General features: G+C 48.4%; 1 protein-coding gene across 1 annotated transcript in view; it reads left to right on the top strand.

Annotated features, from left to right (window-relative positions):
- CECR2 (CECR2 histone acetyl-lysine reader) overlaps positions 1–17,547 on the top strand; it is a 146,642-nt gene that overhangs the window by 95,912 nt on the left and 33,183 nt on the right. The window contains exons 7-9 of the mRNA XM_084637683.1: positions 3,611–3,780; positions 4,296–4,373; positions 9,764–9,920. Of these exons, the coding sequence (XP_084493809.1) occupies positions 3,611–3,780; positions 4,296–4,373; positions 9,764–9,920 (405 nt within the window). The remainder of the gene's footprint in view (positions 1–3,610; positions 3,781–4,295; positions 4,374–9,763; positions 9,921–17,547) is intronic.

The following is a 17,547-nucleotide window of genomic DNA, read 5'->3' as shown; positions in this document are numbered from 1 at the left end:
TGGCCAGGCCCTATTTGCAGAACAAACTGATACCAAGCTGCACGGTTTAAAGGACTCCCGTACCACCCTGAAAACACTAGGGCTGTACGTCCCAGGCCCGGCACGTAAGCAGTTCAAACCACAACAGCCTCAGGGACAAGGGAGCCAGCCTCAGCAGGACCTGCCTCACAAGAAGGCCAAGGGCTACAAGCGCCACCCTCGCCACCCTCCTCCACCTCCTGCTCAGTCGGGCTTCACCCAGAATAAGCAAGGGGCCAAGCTACCAGATTGTTCCCTGGATCCACCTTCCCTGTTTTTTCCCCACTGCCTTGCCTTTTTCCTCCCCGCATGGACCACTATAATCTTGGACTGCTGGGTCCTGAACACAGTGGCACAGGGCTACACCCTCTTGTTTCTTTCTACCTCACTTCCCAATCCCTCTTCAGGGACTGTTCTCATGAGAGTCTACTCGTGCAGGAGGTTCAAGGGTTGCTGCATCTGGGGGCAGTAGAGGAAGTTCCTCTAGAGTACAGGAACAGGGGGGCTTATTCCCGATACTTTTTAATCCCAAAGGCCAAGGGCAGTCTGCGACCCATTCTGGACCTGTGAGACCTCAACAAATACCTAAAGAAGCTGAAGTTCCCCATGGTCTCCCTGGCCTCTATCATCCCCTCCCTGGATCCAGGAGACTGGTATGCTGCCCTCAACATAAAGTATGCATACTTCCACATAGCTATCTTCCAAGAACACAAACGTTTTCTCTGATTCACGGTGGGACCCAGCCATTGCCAATTTAAGGTCCTCCAGTTTGGCCTGGTGACAGCACCGAGGGTGTTTACCAAGTGGATGTCAGTGGTGGCGGCTTACCTCAGGTGCCGGGGTATCCAGATCTACCCATACCTCGATGACCGGCTGGTCAAGGGTAGCTCCAGATCTCAGGTCCAAAAGGATGTTGCAGTGCTACAAGCCATGTGCCACTCCCTGGGCCTACTAGTGAATGGCAGAAAATCTATGTTAGTTCCAATGCAAAGGATAGAATTAATCGGAGCAGTGCTCGACTCGACCTGCACCAGAGCGTTCCTGCCGCGAGAAAGGTTTCAGACATTAGCAGACCTTGTCGCAGAGGTGTCTGCGTTCCCCGTGACTACAGCCAGCATCTGTCTGCATCTGCTGGGCCACATGGCAGCTTGAACATATGATGTATCCATGCCAGGCTCCGGATGCGGCCCCTGCAACAATGGCTGACGACGGTCTATTCCCAATCCAGGGATCACCTGGACAAAATCGTTACCATCCCCCCGGCAATACTCACCTCGCTGCGATGGTGGACTGATCGTGAGATGGTCCTAGAGGAAGTTCCGTTCAACAACCCCCCTACTCTATCGAGTTGGTGTTGGAAGCCTCAGACCTCGGCTGCAGTGCGCACCTCAGGGTTCTCCAGACCCAGGGTATGTGGTCCCCGGAGGAGATGGTGCTACACATAAACGTCAAAGAACTCAGAGCAGTCCGGTTAGTATGCAGCGTCTTCCTACCTCACCTGTCGGGCAAGGTGGTGAGAGTCCTGATGGACAGCACAGCCTTGATGTTCTACATCAACAGGCAAGGGGGAGCGTGCTCATCGGCTGTCTGCCAAGAGGCACTCTGTCTATGGGACTTGTGCATCGACTGCGAGATCCACCTGGAAGCTTGTCACCTCCCTGGTGTCAAGAACACGCTAGCAGATCACCTCAACGGGGCCTTTTCCTCTCACCACAAGTGGTTGCACCACCTGGAGGTGGAGAACTCCCCAGGTGGACCTGTTCGCTACCAGGCAAAACAGAAAATGGCATCAGTTTTGTTCTTGGCGAGGTCTGGACAAGGACTCCCTCTCCGATGCCTTCTTCCTGCCGTGGTTGGGGAGCCTGATGTACGCATTCCCTCTGATCCCACTCATCGCCAAGGTCCTGGCAAAGATCAAGCGAGACAGGGCGCAGGTTATCACGATTGCCTCGGTGTGGCCTCACCAGCACTGGTTCGGCATGCTCATGAACCTGACAGACTGGACCTGCTGTCCCGATCAGCTCTTACATTGCAACCTTGCATCCCTCCACCTCTCGGCATGGGTGCTGCGTGGCTGAACCCGGAGGAGCGGACCTGATCGGAGGAGGTCCTCCTGGGAAGTAGGAAGCCCTCAACCAGACTGACTTACCTGGCCAAGTGGACAAGATTTTCCCGCTGGGCGTTCGAAGGAGGCGTCTCTCCCTTGTGTTCCTCCATACAGGTTTTCCTAGACTACCTATTCCATTTGAGGAACCAGGGCCTGGCACGCTCTTCTATTAGAGTGCATCTTGCAGCCATCTCCACTTTTCACCCACCGATCCAAGGACAGACGGTGTTTTCCCTTGACATGACGGTCGGATTCTTGAGAGGGCTCGAGAGACTCTTTCCGCAGGTATGGGCTCCTGTCCCGCAGTGGGATCTTAACTTGGTCCTCTCTAGGCTCACCAGCCCACCCTTTGAACTGTGGGGTTCCTGCTCCTACTACCTCCAGGGGTACTGCTTTGGAGTCCCCTAATATGGAATGGACATGAGCAAGCACTTGAGAAAAAGAGTTACCTTTTCCAAATCTGGTGTTCTTCGAGGTGAGTTTGTCATGTCCATTCCACAACCCCCCTCCTTCCCCACTGTCGGAGTTTCTGGCAAAAAGGAACTGGGGGGGGGGACGACCGGTGGCGCCCCTTATACCGCCATTTGGGTGCCACTCCAGAGGGCGCCAGAGCCGTCCCCTATGGATACTGCTGAGGGAAAAACTTCCAGCACCGCTGCATGTGGTGAGCACACACACCTAATGTGGAATGGACGTGAGCAACACATCTCGAAGAACACCAGTTACAGAAAAGGTAACTGTTGTTTCCACCACGATGGAGGCAACTCTGGCTTTGTCTTTTCTCTACCCCTTCCTCAGAGTTCAACTTCTCCCTGGACTGCTGCAGCTCCACACTTGGAATTTCAAGACAGAACTTCCAAAGCTGAAACTACGTAAATAGAAATGTGGTAGGTTTATAGGATGGATGTTTTCTGCTAGCTTAGATAGTTTCAGCTTTAGAAGTTATCTCCTGGGTCAGAGCGCCGTGCTGCAGCAGTCCAGCAGAGGGAGTCTGAGCAACTGTAACCCATGAGTAGTGCCAGACCCAGTTGATGCCTTCCATTATAAAAAATAAATTACAGCTAAGGAAACTAACTCTTCCTTTCCCCACTTGTCTTTTCCTCCTGTGGGCTGCTGGATAGTCAGGGTTGTGTTTTTAGAGTGGATTAGGTTAATAATGGCATTTCACCCAAAATATTCCAGGTGCTGCCACTGTTTTATTTCCCACCTCGGCGTACAGTGCCCTGGAGTGTGTATTACTGGCTCTAGGGGCCATGACAATGCTCTTGATAGAGCTTGGAATGAAGCCATAGCTAGGCAGGTCTTCCTGTAACCTACATGAACGATTCTTCTTGCTTCTTCCTAGACCACAACCCATGTTACGTAGGGGTGTGTACACAGCCAACGTCTTTCTTTCTTCCAAAGTTCTGGAGGGGAGGGCGTAGGTCGGAGGAAAGCCGCCAACAATAATCATTGTAGAGATAATATCCCTTTATGTTCTTGAAGGGTCCCAGGGACCAGGCCGTGGGACATGGTGGCTGCTGTGTCAGACAGAAGAGGAGTGGAGACAAGTCACAGAGAGCTTCAGAGAGAGAACCTCCCTAAGAGAACGGCAGCTCTACAAGCTCCTGAGTGAAGACTTCCTGCCTGAGATTTGCAACATGATCGCCCAGAAGGTGCGTGTGAGCACATAAGGCTGGGGAGGTGTCAGCCTGCTTATCTCTGTATGGTGACTGCTCTTGAATGCAGGGACGCTGGATGGCTGGAAGAGGGCTAAATCCAGCCAGCCATCAAACACCTGTGGGAATAGGGAATGGGAAGGATGTCTTATCTGCTGCAGCAGAAACACTTAGAGCAGTACAGGATCCCTAAATATTTTCTAGGTACCATGTAAACAGGGACTACTAGGCTTTGTTTGCAAGGAGTGGGATTTTTGGTGATGGAGTGGTGGATAGCTAGACTCTGAAGAGTGCTACTCATCAGATAACTATTTTAAGATGGGACAAATCTGGAGTATGATCTTCCTGAGAACATGCCTCTTAAATCAACTCCATAGCCAGTATGACGCTACCCTTGTAAAGCTAATAGTAGCTTCCTGGTCACTCCTAATACAAAAATTCCCCAACCAACATCAGTGGTGTGCCCCAATCCACATCTTCTCCTTCTCTCCCTTCTTCCACCCCCATTTCAGGAGAAGCGTCTGCAGCGAACGGAGTTTTCGCCCAGGTGGATGTCTGACCGTCAATCCATTAAGCCAATCCAGCAGGAGGTGAGAAGGTTTGAAAATGGTTGCAAGCAAATACCTCAAGGGAAAAATAACCCAAATCATGGATATTCAGTGGAAAGGAAAACTTTAAAAGCATTAATGCCGAAAGAGAGCTTGATAGCAGCCATCAAATTAAAGATGAATATGCAATGGCACCAAAAGAAGCCAATGCAATTATGGGCTGCATGCACAGAAGCATCATATCATGAATCAGGGGAGTAACAGCCTTTCTTTCTAACTCAGAGGCAGCTGCACCCACAGGAATCTGTTTACTTTGAGGAACTTCACTACTATAGAAATACTGGCAAATTGGAGGCTATTCAGAGACAATCTAAGTAGGACCTGGGGCTAGAAGGATTGATTTACAAAGGGAAATTATAGGAGTGAAGAACGTATAGCTTAATAAAGGTAAACATGAGGCTCCATATACTTGTCAGGGAGTAAAGACTAAAGGTGGAGATGAATTCCTTGGTTTAGTACACAAGGTGTAATGAGGAGAAATAGGATGGAACAGGGAGAGAAAATGTAGGTTGATTGTCCTAGGAAAGCTTAGACTCAGATCTATTAGGTCACGGAATAATCTCCTAGCGGAGGTGGCAAAAGAACCATTACTTGTATGTTTTAAATTAAACTGGACAAAACATTGGAAAACATCCTGCAAGGAACATCCCACATGAGCCAGGGGGCAGGACTGGATAGATGATTTTTGTCTGTTCTATTTCTAATACCTGTAATATGAGGGAAGAGCAGAAAGGATGTCACATGATTCCACTTGTTAAAATAAACAAATTAGAGTAGTTGAATAAATGTAGGGATGAGCCATTCCTTGTGTTATAGATAGGAGCCCATGGAGAGGGGGATGATGTACTAACCACTGTCAGTTAGACCAGGGATATTCTCCTGTTAGGGTTGCCAACTTTCTAATTGCACAAAACCGAATGCCCTTGCCCCGCCTCCTTCCCCAAAGTCCCGCCCCCGCTCATTCCATCCCTCCTCCCTCTGTCACTCGCTCTCCCCCGCCCTCACTTACTCATTTTCATCTGTCTGGGGCAGGGGGTTGGGGTGGGTGCAGGAGGGTGTGAGGGCTCTGGCTAGGGGTGTGGGCTCCGGGGTGGGGCCAGAAATGAGGGGTTCAAGATGTTGGGGGGGCTGGGGCATGAGGTTGGGGTGCGGGAATGGGTGAGGGCTCTGGCTGGGGGTACAGACTCTGGGGTGGGCCAGGGATGAGGGGTTTGGTGTGCAGGAGGGGGCTCCGGGCTGGGGGGTGGGTCGAGGGGTTCAGAGTGTGGGAGGGGGTTCCGGGCTGAGACAGGGGATTGGGGTGCAGGAGGGAGTACAGTCTCTGGGAGGGCGTGTAGACTCTGGCCAGGCAGCACTTACCTCAGGTGGCTCCCGGAAGCAGCCTCGTGTCCCTCGGCCCCCAGGTGGAGGCACAGGCAGGCGGTTCTGTGTGGTGACTCCACCCGCGGGTGCCGCCCCTGCATCTCCCATTGGCTGCGGTTCCTGGCCAATGGAGATGCAGAACCAGCTCTTGGGGCGGGGGCTGCGCACGGAGCCCCCATAGTAGCACCTCTGCCTAGGGGCCGCAGGGACGTGCCGGCCACTTCTGGGGCGCCATGCAGAGCAGGTTGGGAGCCTGCTAGCCCCACTGCGCCACCAACTGGACTTTTAACAGCCTGATCAGTGGTTCTGACCAGAGCTGCTGGGGTGCCTTTTCGACCGGGTTTTCTGGCCAAAACCGGACACCTGGCAACCCTATCTCCTGTGCTACAAAAAACGTTACCATCCAGGAAGTGAGATGACACATTCATACGCAGGCAGCAAAAATCCAAATGTGGGGACAGGAAAACACATGGAGTCTGAATGGCTGCTAATCAGTAACACAGGTGCTTCAGGTCCAGGGGTGCAGAGGGCTGTTAATTGCTGCCTGTGAGTCAGCATATTGGTTCCAGTGAGCTCAGGGCTATCCCTGCACTGCTTCTTACTGTGCTTTGGAGTTGGGGGTGCCAGCAGTTACTGTGATAGGGGGTCTCAGGACATTCATATTTGCAGGGAGCGGGAGTCTGTTAGCTGCCCAGCACGACATTGCAGTCACATGTGCCACATGGAAGCCAGGAAAAGTGCCAGAATATCTGGTGACTGGTTTGCTAAAGGTTGGGTAGGGGCTGCATTGGTAAGATTCAGGCACAAAATGTCACTCCTGCTCAGTGTGGTATTGTGTACGTGACCCCTTCCTTCTAGCCCCGAGCTCTGGATGCTTCTTAAATCTGAGCTGTAACTGCTCCATAGGCTTCTGATCCTTCCGGGGATTTCTCAACAGGTGGTTCAGATTAACTCCTCATTAAAAACCTTCTGAGCAGCACCCTCATTAAGGAGAAACTGCGGAAATCCTGGCAGAGACTATTCAGGGGACGAGGGGAAGGGGCACGAGCTATTCTCGGGCTGGGGGAGGCCAAGGGGACCAGTACTCCATCTCCTTATGTTGATTGAGTATCCTGAGATGGCCCATTTCAGAAGCCAACGTGAAAGGCAGAACCTAGGGATGGTGATGCTATGTCTCGCAGTGCCCTCTATAGGAGGGAAGGAGGTGGTTACATTAAAATCACAGAAATCGGGTTTGTTTTATGCAAGTAAGGAAAAGCTGGATTAAAAAAAAATCCTTGCCAACTATTCGTTCGGAAAGTTTTACTTATGTTCCGTGCTGGCATTTCTCATTCCAACAGGTATGCAAAGAGACACTCCCATCACACAACCTGACTGCCTGCTTGGGTGTCTGTGGCCTGATTTCCAAGATGAGCACCCATAACTCTGGCTGACTTCATTGGAAGTTGCACGTGCTCAGCCCCTCTGAAAGTTAGGCCACTATCCATCTAGAACATCTTACAGCACCCATCCTATAACTGCTGTAATAAGACTTCTTGAGCAGGCCCAGTCGGACTGCCAGAGCCACTGGGAACAAATGTTTTTTTGGGGTGGCTGTATGTTGGAATCGCAGTGCTCATAGTGTTGGGTTGGTGATTTTCCTGTTTTCCTCTTAACTCACACCAGAACGGCACCAGATCTACTGTGTGGGGCACCTTTGGTTTGTTTAAAACTCTTGTCTACTCTATAAATACTGTCTTCTGTCCAAAGGGTGGTATAAGCCCTGTGGCTGCTGCCTCCACATTGTAGGTAGATCCCCTGTGTCTATGGCCGAATGTCATAGGAAAGCTTAGTGCACTTGGACTAGCTCTGAAAACAGTCTTTTGAGGACTGCAGGCTAGATGTTTTGCCAACGCTTCCCTAGAACACATTTATATGCACGACCATAACCGTTGTGCATATAAATTTGGAGACTGAGAGAAGGGAGGATCATATTAATAGCTTAGCATCTGCAGAAATTGTGTCTGGTGAGGCACACAGATTTGTTTGGATCCACTGCCATGCGAATAAAAAAACTGGCTGACACATCATAAATAAAATCTGCTATGGACTTGCCACCGGTGGTTGGTCACCCTTTGTCTTATTGTCTTTGTACATGTTAGCATGCTAATGACATTAGCACATGCTAAACAGGGGGGTGGTTTGAACCCCATTGAGGGTAGAGACATGCAAGGAGACTCAGAATCTAAAAATATGGGGCCCAGTTGTGTGCACGCTTACGCATGTGAGGAACTTGACTCTCACGAGTCGCCCTATTGATGTCAATGGGAATACTCAAACCTCTACATTTATATATGCTCCTGTTTATAGGATTGGGCCTCTGATTAGGTTACAAAGCCAATGAGACCTCCAGGTGATAGAGGAAATTAAATTAGAGAGGCGTTTGCGTTTTGATATGGCAGTGCAACTCTGGACCTCATCTCGTGGAACAAGGCATCATCTCATGGAACAAGGAGCTCTCTTTGCTGCTCTGTTGTGACTGCACTTGAAGTATTGGGTTCAGTTCTGGGCATCCTAAGAGTAGGAGGATGTAGAGGGGATTCTGAAAAAAGCAGCTACAGTGACTGAGGGCTGGAAGGGTTGACTTATAAGGAAACAGATTTAATTTTCGATTGAATAGCAAGAGATATCCGCTAATAGTGGAATGCATAAACCCATGGAATAGTTTCCCTTGGAAAGTGACAGGAGTCCTGTTGCTTGTGATATTACAACTGGGCAAAGATCTTTCACTGTAGGAAGAGTCCTGTAGTGGCTGGGGAAATGGACTAGATGTAAAGGGTCTTTACCATCTCTAATTCCTGTGATTCTGTGCTAATTCCCCTAAGATGCAGGCAGAGAGTCTGGCAGGATTAATTGGGTTCTGTAGCCCTTTGGGGATTTTGAATCTTAATAACTGAGACCACTCCATGGCAAGGCCCAAAGGGTTCACTGCATTCTGGTCAGAACAGAACAGGTGTTTCTGTTTTTTCTTTGGTGTGCACTTTAATGTGGGATCCGCTGGTAATGCTGTAAAGCACACCAGGGCCCCAGCTGAACACATCTCTGTAACTGTGGTATGAGTCTACTGGAGGGCGAAATGAGGTGAAGAATAATTCCCCCTCAAGTACTGTTGTTGCTGGAGGCAGCGGGTAGGGAATAGCAAGGAGCATTGCTGCAGGACATCACTAAATAGCATTTCAGGAAAGAGAAAAAAATAAGGAGGCACTTACAATATGTCTGGATTCACTGTACAACCTTTCAAGCCATTTATCAAAGTACCCACAGGTCCTATTTTCAGGCAGGTGAAACAGTAAAGCAATAGTGATTGAGGTGCCGGGCTTTTTCTGGGGATTAATGGTGGGCAAGAAAAAGTTGATGGCCTGAGAGGCAGCTGAGGGACCCCAGCTGATCATTAATCTTCAGGAAATGCCTTCTGCCTAAGTGACTGTTGCTGTTTATATCCTGAGAATGGAGGTAGAGAGCCTATGGGCATATGGGTTATTTCCAAGTGTGATAGTTTCCCTTGGTATGTTCAGGGCATCTGTGCTTTGTAGAACTGTCAGTGGGAATGTTGATGGATGATCCAAGCATTCGGCTTATAATGAAATCAAGCAAATAAAGTTTTTCCCATGGTGCCTTTTCCCCAGTGCCTATGTGTGCATGGCACTTCACAGACTAATAAGAGGATGTGGTATCTCCTCCATGGAATTTACAGTGTAACAGGATCATACACACTAATTACAACATGCCAGGGATCGAAGGAGAAGGAACTGGGACAGGATAAGAACTGTACACAATGGGAGGAGAATACAGCTCATAGAGTGTAACCTCTTTGGCAGAGAGTTTGTATGTATTTTTGTTTACATAACTTATTGTAGTTACATTTTTAAGTCTCCTTCAAAGTAAATCTGCAGCTGATCAGATCCGTATAAACCAGTGCCGCCTTAAGCTTTATGCCCATTACAATTTCATACATGGCCCTTTTGTCCCAGGCAACTCCAAGTGTGCTCAGCAGGATGGAGAAGCAAAGGCGCAGGGAGGAAGAGGAGGAGCGCCAAATCCTTCTAGCAGTGCAGAAGAAGGAGCAGGAACAGCTGCTAAAGGAGGAGAGGAAGAGGGAGATGGAGGAGAAGGTCAAAGCAGTGGAAGGTACCTGTGTGAAGTGGAGGTGGGGACGTTGAAAGGGCCCCTGATTGAGTTATTAAACTGAATTGAGATATATCCTTTGTGCTCCTTCCATGCCATAGACTCCTTCATATATGTCCAAGATGGAATCAGTGTTTGTGTTGCCTCAGAAATGGGTTTGTTATTCTCTGGCCTCTTCTTGCTTGGCCACCTGTATTCCCTTTTCCTTCTCCCTCCTTGTCCTCTTGTATCCCCTCCAGCTCTGTCTTCCTCCTACCACCCTGGCTTCATCACCTTCCATAACTCTGTCCTTTCCTCCTCCCTACTGTTTATGCTTCTCTTGCAGTTTCCTGCCCCTCTTCTGCCTCCCTGCTGGGTGCTGCGGAGCTCCCCACACAGACACCCTGCCCAACTGAGTTTTCATTGCCTCTGAGCAGCACTCGTTCCATTCTGCCTGAAGCAAGTGGCCAGAAACGCTGCAAGGTGGAATAGCCTTGCGAGGGGGAAGGGTGGGTGCCACAAGAGCAGCATTTCCACACTGGTGTGGGCCATTAAATAGCACTCTCATAATTCCGGGTCCAGACTGGACCAAGGGTTAAAACCTAGGTTGTGCAGGGGACAACTTTAGAAGCTTTTCCAAGTGCTAGTTCATGCTGTCCACACGCTGTTACCTAACAGATAATTGTCTGGGGTTTAAGCAGTCAGAGGATGTGAACACCTATCATCAGACAGGTGTGCATTGGCACTAGAATGTCACAGGAATAAGATGGGGTCTGACTGCCCTTCTGCCTTTCGGCTGAGTTACCGGGATTAATTTATTTCCTGTGGTTCGAGTATATTTGCAGTTTATCCAACTACTCAATCTCCCAGCTGAACAGAAATGACTCTTGTTTTCTTCCCGCCCCTCTTCCCTCTGCAGTAATTCTGAGCTAAAGGAGCAGCAGCAAGTGTGAGCTTGAGAAGTCAGAGGTGGTACAGATGTGGGGAGGACAGATTTTTTTCTGGGCTTAATGCAGCATTGTCAGGTTTCATTTCACTCTTGCTTTGGGCTGCTGCAACCAGGTGCAGGGCAAGTCAGTCATTTCATCTGGGGTCAGAAGTGCCAGATCTGTGGTTATCACAACAAATGACTGAGTTGCTGCAGTGCTAGGAAGACCCAGCATGTCCCCAGAAAACTGCTCTGGATGTAAATGTCTGGTGTAGTAAAAGCACTTGTGAATTGTTTAAGATGATACAGAATTAGTATAACAAAAAGAAAAACTAAGTACACAAAACCAGTGAACTTTGCAATACAGAATAGTTTGCTAACCAGATGTTTGGTAGCAGGCCAGATATCCTGTAACAGAGTAGCTTTTTCTACCTGCTACCCCTTTAGCCTTTTAAAACCGAATTACACAGGTGGCCTTTATACTTCTCTGATTGTCAGTCACAGCTAATCTAGTCAAAATCTAGTGCATTAACCACAAAACCATTCAATTCCAGATCTACCACTGACTTCCTGTGTCACTTTGGCAAGTGACATAATTTCCAGTGCTTCAATTCCCCATTTGTAAACTGGGCATAATACTCCTCTACATCTCAGGTGTCGTGAGGATAAATCTGCAAATACATGGGAGATTGTCAGATACTGCTTTGATATCAGTCATATAGGTACATAAAGAGATAAATGGAATCACTGCATTATCTGATGGTGCTAGGCCTTGTCTACACAAAAATTTGCTCTGCGTTAGCTTAAATCTGTTTTTTAAAACAATTTAATTAAACTGGTGTAAATTTCTGTGTGGACTGTCTCATTTTGGTTTAAGAGTGGCTTATTTCAGTGTAGTTTAAAGCTGCTCCCAATAAACTTAAGCCAAATCAAAATAAGTTTGTCTTAAACCAAAATAAGTGTCCATGAAGTCTTATTGCACTGGTTTAACTAAATTGATTTAAAATCAAACCTTTAGTTAAATCAGTGCATACTTTTCATGTACACTGGGCCTTGGAAACATCAGTTATCCAGGTAATATTTTGGGTTTTCCACAGTTCACTTTATGACTAGACACGCTCTCAATGACAGTAAATCAGGTTTTTCTCTTGGAAAAGAGTTTCCATGACAGATCTGCAGTGAAGATGAAGTAGTTTGTTTTGTAAGACTGGATCTTCACATATACAGGTTTTCAGGATTACAAAGACTTTGAACTTTATGGATCCTCTTAACTGAATTCTGTAAGGGGTACTTCAATGACAGAAAAACAGAGAATGAAGGATTTGTACCATCTAATGAGAGTTCACTTGCTTTATAGTTTCAGGATGAGGGCATAGTTAGATTGTCTGTATCTTGTCAATCCGATATTTTGCTAGCCCCTTCTTCAGGGTATAACCCAGATGGTGAACCTCTGCTGGGCCCATCTACATTTTCCTGGATTTATGGTTTCAACCAGCTTTCTGGATTTCCACCAGAATAGCTGTTAGAGGTTTCAAGTGCTCCTCTCACATGGCACTGTGTATCATCTAGATATGTAGTTGGAAGATTATGAAGTACCTTAAGGGCACTGGCAACCTTTTGGAGTTTGATGAGTAGTGGCCCGTGTAGGCCAAAAGCATGCCAGTGAATTAAAACAGTCCAATTGTGATCTTAAAGATGAGAGATTCTTTATATTGCAGTGATAGGGTTAGTGGCAGGTGCCTTTAACTGAGCTCCAACATGGAAATATGGTAGCTTTCCCCTATATTCTCCATCATCTCATCATGCAAAGCATCATCAGATTTAGACAGCGTCCCACAGCCTACACAAAGTGAACACCCCCATTTTTCTTGGGCACTATAACTGCAAGGCTTGTCCATTTTCTATTAAATGGCTCAGTTACTCCTAGGTCATTCATTTTCCTCAACTCATCGTACGGGTATCCATTGCACCTTTGGTCTCAGTGACCCTAATCCTGTAACAAGTGATGTGTGATATTAAGGTAGTTCTTGCTGGATCAATTTAATGATCCAGCGAGAACTGGAACATATGTTGGGATTGCTCTATTCCAGGTTCAAAGATAAGCCAGGTGGATTCCTCCTTCTCATCTTTCTGACCAGGCCAACTTGGATCCAAGGCCTTTCCTTCCCCTTTGATCTTCTGGATCAGCCCACAAGATGTAAATTCCCCTTGTGATTCTTTCCACATATGCCACCTTTCCTGGTTTCCCATATACAGTAGGTCCTCTGGAAAAAACTTGTTTGTCTGTAGCCAAAGACCCAGTTACCACACATGATATTGGACAGTCTGCTACAAGTTGTGGTATTCTAAATCAGGATATACCAATTCTATGTTAGAGGGGATGTTTATCAGCCATACTTACTTTCATCAAAAATTTACTGGTCCTTAATTTCTATTCAGAACTCCAGAAACCCATGTAATGTCCATGTACACAGCACAATTCCAAGATGTTGCTTACATCCAGACCTTTAGTGGGGATCCATCTGTGGTGGACAAAGGTCTGTGCACTACTTGTATCGAGGAGGCCTCTTAACTTCCTCCTATTTAGGAATCACACACACATCTGGATGCCATCACCCAAATGGCTGGTATTAAGATTCCTCCTGGGAAAAGACACAGGTTCATGACATTTTTCACTGGAGAGTCCCCTGCTTTATGTCACACTTGGTCACAGTAAAAGTATACCATGTTTTTTTATATCCATTCTGCCCCTGTAGTATCCAGGTTTATTTTACACCAAGTCCCCTCTCTCCTTTTCCCTATTTTTGCACCTTGAGTGCTAGCCAGAGTCCTGTAAGGGTAAACTTGAAAACTCTTCACCATTCTTTGTTCTGACACACACCCAGGTCTGGAACAGCTCCTGAATGATAATGTCCAGTATCTCCTCAGTAGATTTCTTTGGATGTAGCAATCGTGTTGTAGAATTAATCAAGTTTTTCTCAGGGTGCTGCTTCTGATGAAATGGTGTCCAACTTGACCCTTCAGCAGTATTCAGAGACCTGACTCTTCTCTTAGAATAGCAGCTTTTTCTTAGGAGTAGTCACAGGGGTGTCCTCATGTGGTACAATAGACCTCAAAGTGCCTTCTCAGATAACAAGGGTACCAGGAAAGGAATCCACTGGCTCTGTGGCTGGTCACAAAATATGGCCAGCCACGCACAACAAAGAAAGCTCCAACATCTTCCCCCTTGAGATTCTGGGAAAGTTTAGGAGGCTTTTGCACCATCCCTGATGGACGTTCTCCCTCAAAAACATACCTTTGAAGACAGGAATGGTGCTCCTGGTGTTAGTGGGAGTAAGGTAGTTCAGAGACATTCATTCTCAGTTTTTTCTCTTCATCCCTTTTCACCTCCCTCACTAGTTGACAAACTGGAATGTAGCAATAGCTTTCCTTCAGGGTGTGGCACTTCTTGAGCCCTGCTCATCTTTTACTGCTTTAGTCTCCTGTCACTGTGGCCCTCTAAGGGTATGTCTACACTACGGAATAAGGTCGAATTTATAGAAGTCGGTTTTTTAGAAATCGGTTTTATATATTCGAGTGTGTGTGTCCCCACAGAAAATGCTCTAGTGCATTAAGTGCATTAACTCGGCGGAGTGCTTCCACAGTACCGAGGCTAGAGTCGACTTCTGGAGCATTGCACTGTGGATAGCTATCCCACAGTTCCCGCAGTCTCCGCTGCCCATTGGAGTTCTGGGTTGAGATCCCAGTGCCTGATGGGGCTAAAACATTGTCGTGGGTGGTTCTGGGTACATATCGTCAGGCCCCCTTTCCCTCCCTCCCTCCCTCCGTGAAAGCAAGGGCAGACAATCGTTTCGCGCCTTTTTTCCTGAGTTATCTGTGCAGACGCCATACCACGGCAAGCATGGAACCCGCTCAGGTAACCATCACCGTATGTCTCCTGGGTGCTGGCAGACGCGGTATGGCATTGCTACACAGTAGCAGCAACCCATTGCCTTGTGGCAGCAGACGGTGCAGTACGACTGGTAGCCGTCCTCATCGTGTCCGAGGTGCTCCTGGCCACGTCGTCTGGGAGCGCCTGGGCAGACATGGGCGCAGGGACTAAATTTGGAGTGACTTGACCAGGTCATTCTCTTTAGTCCTGCAGTCAGTCCTATTGAACCGTCTTATGGTGAGCAGGCAGGCGATACGGATTGCTAGCAGTCGTACTGTACCATCTTCTGCCGGGCAGGCAAGAGATGAGGATGGCACGCAGTCCTTCTGCACCGTCTGCTGCCAGCCAAAGATGTAAAAGATAGATGGAGTGGATCAAAACAAGAAATAGACCAAATTTGTTTTGTATTCATTTGCTTCCCCCCCACCCCCCGTCTAGGGGACTCATTCCTCTAGGTCACACTGCAGTCACTCACAGAGAAGGTGCAGCGAGGTAAATCTAGCCATGTATCAATCAGAGGCCAGGCTAACCTCCTTGTTCCAATAAGAACAATAACTTAGGTGCACCATTTCTTATTGGAACCCTCCGTGAAGTCCTGCCTGAAATACTCCTGGATGTAAAGCCACCCCCTTTGTTGATTTTAGCTCCCTGAAGCCAACCCTGTAAGCCGTGTCCTCAGTCGCCCCTCCCTGCGTCAGAGCAACGGCAAACAATCGTGTATCTGAGTTGAGAATGCTGTCCAGAGCAGTCACAATGGAGCACTCTGATGGGGCTAAAACATTGTTGTGGGTGGTTCTGGGTACATATTGTCAGGCCCCCATTCCCTCCCTCCCTCCGTGAAAGCAAGGGCAGACAATCGTTTCTCGCCTTTTTTCCTGAGTTACCTGTGCAGATGCCATACCACGGCAAGCATGGAGCCCGCTCAGGTAACCGTCACCCTATGTCTCCTGGGTGCTGACGCGGTACGGCATTGCTACACAGTAGCAGCAACCCATTGCCTTGTGGCAGCAGACGGTACTGTACGATTGGTAGCCATCCTCGTCATGTCCGAGGTGCTCCTGGCCACGTCGGCTGGGAGCGCCTGGGCAGACATGGGCACAGGGACTAAATTTGGAGTGACTTCACCAGGTCATTCTCTTTAGTCCTGCAGTCAGTCCTATTGAACTGTCTTATGGTGAGCAGGCAGGCGATACGGATTGCTAGCAGTCCTATTGCATCATCTTCTGCTGAGCAGCCATGAGATGTTGATTGCATGCAGTCCTTCTGCACCATCTGCTGCTAGCCAAAGATGTAAAAGATAGATGGAGTGGATCAAAACAAGAAATAGACCAGATTTGTTTTGTACTCATTTGCCTCCTCCCCTGTCTAGGGGACTCATTCCTCTAGGTCACACTGCAGTCACTCACAGAGAAGGGGCAGCAAGGTAAATCTAGCCATGTATCAATCAGAGGCCAGGCTAACCTCCTTGTTCCAATAAGAACAATAACTTAGGTGCACCATTTCTTATTGGAACCCTCCGTGAAGTCCTGCCTGAAATACTCCTGGATGTAAAGCCCTCCCCTTTGTTGATTTTAGCTCCCTGAAGCCAACCCTGTAAGCTGTGTCGTCAGTCGCCCCTCCCTCCGTCAGAGCAACGGCAGACAATCGTTCTGCGCCTTTTTTCTGTGCGGACGCCATACCAAGGCAAGCATGGAGGCCGCTCAGCTCACTTTGGCAATTAGGAGCACATTAAACACCACACGCATTATCCAGCAGTATATGCAGCACCAGAACCTGGCAAAGCGATACCGGGCGAGGAGGCAACATCAGCGCAGTCACGTGAGTGATCAGGACATGGACACAGATTTCTCTGAAAGCATGGGCCCTGCCAATGCATGCATCATGGTGCTAATGGGGCAGGTTCATGCTGTGGAACGCCAATTCTGGGCTCGGGAAACAAGCACAGACTGGTGGGACCGCATAGTGTTGCAGGTCTGGGATGATTCCCAGTAGCTGCGAAACTTTCGCATGTGTAAGGGCACTTTCATGGAACTTTGTGACTTGCTTTCCCCTGACCTGAGGCGCATGAATACCAAGATGAGAGCAGCCCTCACAGTTGAGAAGCGAGTGGCGATAGCCCTGTGGAAGCTTGCAACGCCAGACAGCTACCGGTCAGTTGGGAATCAATTTGGAGTGGGCAAATCTACTGTTGGGGCTGCTGTGATGCAAGTAGCCCACGCAATCAAAGATCTGCTGATATCAAGGGTAGTGACCCTGGGAAATGTGCAGATCATAGTGGATGGCTTTGCTGCAATGGGATTCCCTAACTGTGGTGGGGCCATAGACGGAACCCATATCCCTATCTTGGCACCGGAGCACCAAGCCGCCGAGTACATAAACCGCAAGGGGTACTTTTCGATAGTGCTGCAAGCTCTGGTGGATCACAAGGGACGTTTCACCAACATCAACGTGGGATGGCCGGGAAAGGTACATGACGCTCGCATCTTCAGGAACTCTGGTCTGTGTCAAAAGCTGTAGGAAGGGACTTTATTCCCAGACCAGAAAATAACTGTTGGGGATGTTGAAATGCCTATATGTATCCTTGGGGAGCCCAGCCTACCCCTTAATGCCATGGCTCATGAAGCCGTACACAGGCAGCCTGGACAGTAGTCAGGAGCTGTTCAACTACAGGCTGAGCAAGTGCAGAATGGTGGTAGAATGTGCATTTGGACGTTTAAAGGCGCGCTGGCGCAGTTTACTGACTCGCTTAGACCTCAGCGAAACCAATATTCCCACTGTTATTACTGCTTGCT

The sequence above is a fragment of the Lepidochelys olivacea genome, assembly GCF_965140295.1.
Source record: "Lepidochelys olivacea isolate rLepOli2 genome assembly, chromosome: 1".
NCBI classification, from domain to species: domain Eukaryota; kingdom Metazoa; phylum Chordata; order Testudines; family Cheloniidae; genus Lepidochelys; species Lepidochelys olivacea.
The sequence above is the reverse complement of the archived record's forward strand: the minus strand, read 5'-3'. Positions and strand labels throughout refer to the sequence as shown.